Source organism: Neopelma chrysocephalum, unplaced genomic scaffold (genome assembly GCF_003984885.1).
Source record: "Neopelma chrysocephalum unplaced genomic scaffold, ASM398488v2 Primary Assembly neopelma1_93044, whole genome shotgun sequence".
Lineage (NCBI taxonomy): Eukaryota > Metazoa > Chordata > Aves > Passeriformes > Pipridae > Neopelma > Neopelma chrysocephalum.
In genome coordinates, this window is record NW_020921760.1 from 1 (window position 1) to 2,642 (window position 2,642).

Below are 2,642 nucleotides of genomic sequence, written 5' to 3' on the forward strand. Positions count from 1 at the left end.
TGCTGTTCCAGCTTGACTTTGCCCTTGGTCAAGGTGTTGACTTTGTCTTCCTCGGCCTGCAGGTCGTCCAGGGTCTGCTGGTGGGACTCCTGCAGGGCCTTCTTCTCCTTGGTCAGCTTGGCGATGGTCTCGTCCAGCCCTGCCATCTCCTCCGTCAGGTTCTTGACCTGGGGGAGAAGCGTCCAGGCTCCGGTTCGGTGCCAGGAGAGGGTTCGCCTTGGCCAATGAGGTCACTTCAACGCAGAGAACCCAAAACGTGTTGGGTCTTCTTGATAAATCCCACCCAACCAGTCGTGGGTCTTCTCGATCTGATCCAACCTTCCTTGGGTGTCCTCAACCCAACCCAACACATCCCACCCAACCTTGGGTCTCCTCAATACAACCCGACCAGATTTGGGTCTTCCCAACCCAACCAGCCTTGGGTCTCCTCAACCCAAACCATCCAGATTTGGGTCTTCCCAACCAGCCTTGGGTCTCCTCAGTACAACCCAACCAGATTTGGGTCTTCCCAACACAACCAGATTTGGGTCTTCCCAACCCAACCAACCTTGGGTCTCCTCAACCCAACCCAACCAGATTTGGGTCTTCCCAACCCAACCAGCCTTGGGTCTCCTCAATACAAACCAACCAGATTTGGGTCTTCCCAACCCAACCAGCCTTGGGTCTTCTCAACACAAATCATCCAGATTTGGGTCTTCCCAACCAACCCTGGGTCTCCTCAATACAAACCAACCAGATTTGGGTCTTCCCAAGTCAACCAGCCTTGGGTCTACTCAATGCAAACAAACCAGATTTGGGTCTTCCCAACCAACCTTGGGTGTCCTCAACCCAACCCAACACATCCCAACCAGCCTTGAGTCTTCTCAATACAACCCAACCAGATTTGGGTCTTCCCAACCAGATTTGGGTCTTCCCAACCCAACCAGATTTGGGTTTCCTCAACCCAACCCAATCAGATTTGGGTCTTCCCAACCCAACCAGCCTTGGGTCTCCTCAACCCAACCCAACCCATCCCACCCAGCCTTGGGTCTCCTCAACCCAACCCAACCAGATTTGGGTCTTCCCAAGTCAACCGGCCTTGGGTCTCCTCAATACAAACCAACCAGATTTGGGTCTCCCCAACCCAACCAGCCTTGGGTCTCCTCAATACAAACCAACCAGATTTGGGTCTTCCCAACTCAACCAGATTTGGGTCTTCTCAACCCAACCAGCCTTGGGTCTCCTCAGTACAACCCAACCAGATTTGGGTCTTCTCAACCCAACCCAACCAGATTTGGGTCTTCCCAACCCACCCAGCCTTGGGTCTCCTCAACCCAACCCAACCCAACCCAGCTGAGTTGACTCAAATCCCCTCCCCGCCCTCACCTTGTTCTCGGTGGCGTGTTTCTCCTTCTCCACCTTGGCCAGGGTCAGCTCCAGGTCATCAATGTCCTTCTTCAGCTCCGAGCACTCGTCCTCCAGCTTCCTCTTCTTGGCCGTCAGCTCGGCGTTCATCTCCTCCTCATCCTCCAGCCTCTCCGTCAGCTCCTTCACCTTGGCCTCCAGCTGGATCTTGTTCTTGATCAGCTGGTCGCAGCGCTCCTCGGCGTCGTTCAGGTTGTCCTGCTCCTGTGGGAGGGGTGGTGGGTGACAAGGGGTGGCTCTGGGGGGGTGACAGGGGTCACCCCCGGGATGTGGTTTTGGGGGGGGGGGGGGCGTCTCACTCACGGCCTGCACTTGGAGCTGAAGGTCGTTCTTCTCCTGCAGCATGGACACCATCTTCTCCTCCAGCTCCTTCCGCCGCGATTCCGACTTCTCCAGGGCCTCCTTCAGCCGCCCGTACTCCTCCTTCATGTTCTGCTCCGGGAGACCCGCGGCGAGTCCAACCCCATGTCCATCACCCACCCAACCCTCACCAGCGGTGGTCCCGCCCTGCCCCGCCCCCTTCGTCCCACCTGCATCTCCTTCTCCGTCTCCGCGCTCTTCAGCAGGGGCTTGATCTTGAAGTAGAGCTTCATCCACGGCCAGTTCTTCACCCCCATGAAGGCCCTCAGGTTCCACTGGATCACCAGCAGCGCGTCCCTGCGGGGAGGGGAGGGGAGGGACGCGGGTGCCACCACGGGTGACCCCCGCGCCCGGCCCGGGAGAAGCCCCGTCCCCACCGCCTCACCCACCGGCGCTCCACGATCTTCTTGAACTCGAGGCGCATGAGCTGCCCCCGGGCCCGCGCCTGGATGCGGGTGATGATGCGGGACAGGCGCTCGTCCCGCATCTCCTCCAGTTGCCCCAGCAGCCCCGCCTTGAAGAACACCTGGGCGGGAGGGGAAGGAGGTCAGGGGGAGAGGGCGGTGGGACCGTGGGATCTGCAGAACTTCGTGGGAGGTGGGACCGTTGGGAGCAGAGACCACGTGGCCTCGTCTGTGGTGGGTGGGAGGGACTGATGGACACGTGGATGGACAGATGGACACATGGATGGGCAGATGGACAGGGGGAGGGTGTGACGGTGAGGTCCGTGTCACCCTGTGGGAGGTGGGACTGGGGGGAACAGAGACCATGTGACCTCATCTGTGGTGGGTGGGAGGGACCGATGGACACGTGGATGGACAGATGGACACGTGGATGGGCAGATGGACACGTGGATGGGCAGATGGACACGTGGATGG

At 59.2% G+C, this 2,642-nt stretch overlaps 1 protein-coding gene across 1 annotated transcript in view; it reads right to left on the reverse strand.

Moving 5' to 3' along the window:
- Window positions 1-5: 5 nt before the first annotated feature.
- The window catches only part of LOC113980209 (myosin-7), a gene marked incomplete at its 3' end in the record, with an annotated part of 4,146 nt that continues 1,509 nt past the window's right edge, over window positions 6-2,642 (reverse strand). Inside the window, exons 7-11 of the mRNA XM_027707439.1 lie at window positions 2,154-2,290; window positions 1,935-2,061; window positions 1,708-1,836; window positions 1,366-1,608; window positions 6-167 (exon numbers count right to left, since the gene is read on the reverse strand). Of these exons, the coding sequence (XP_027563240.1) occupies window positions 6-167; window positions 1,366-1,608; window positions 1,708-1,836; window positions 1,935-2,061; window positions 2,154-2,290 (798 nt within the window). The remainder of the gene's footprint in view (window positions 168-1,365; window positions 1,609-1,707; window positions 1,837-1,934; window positions 2,062-2,153; window positions 2,291-2,642) is intronic.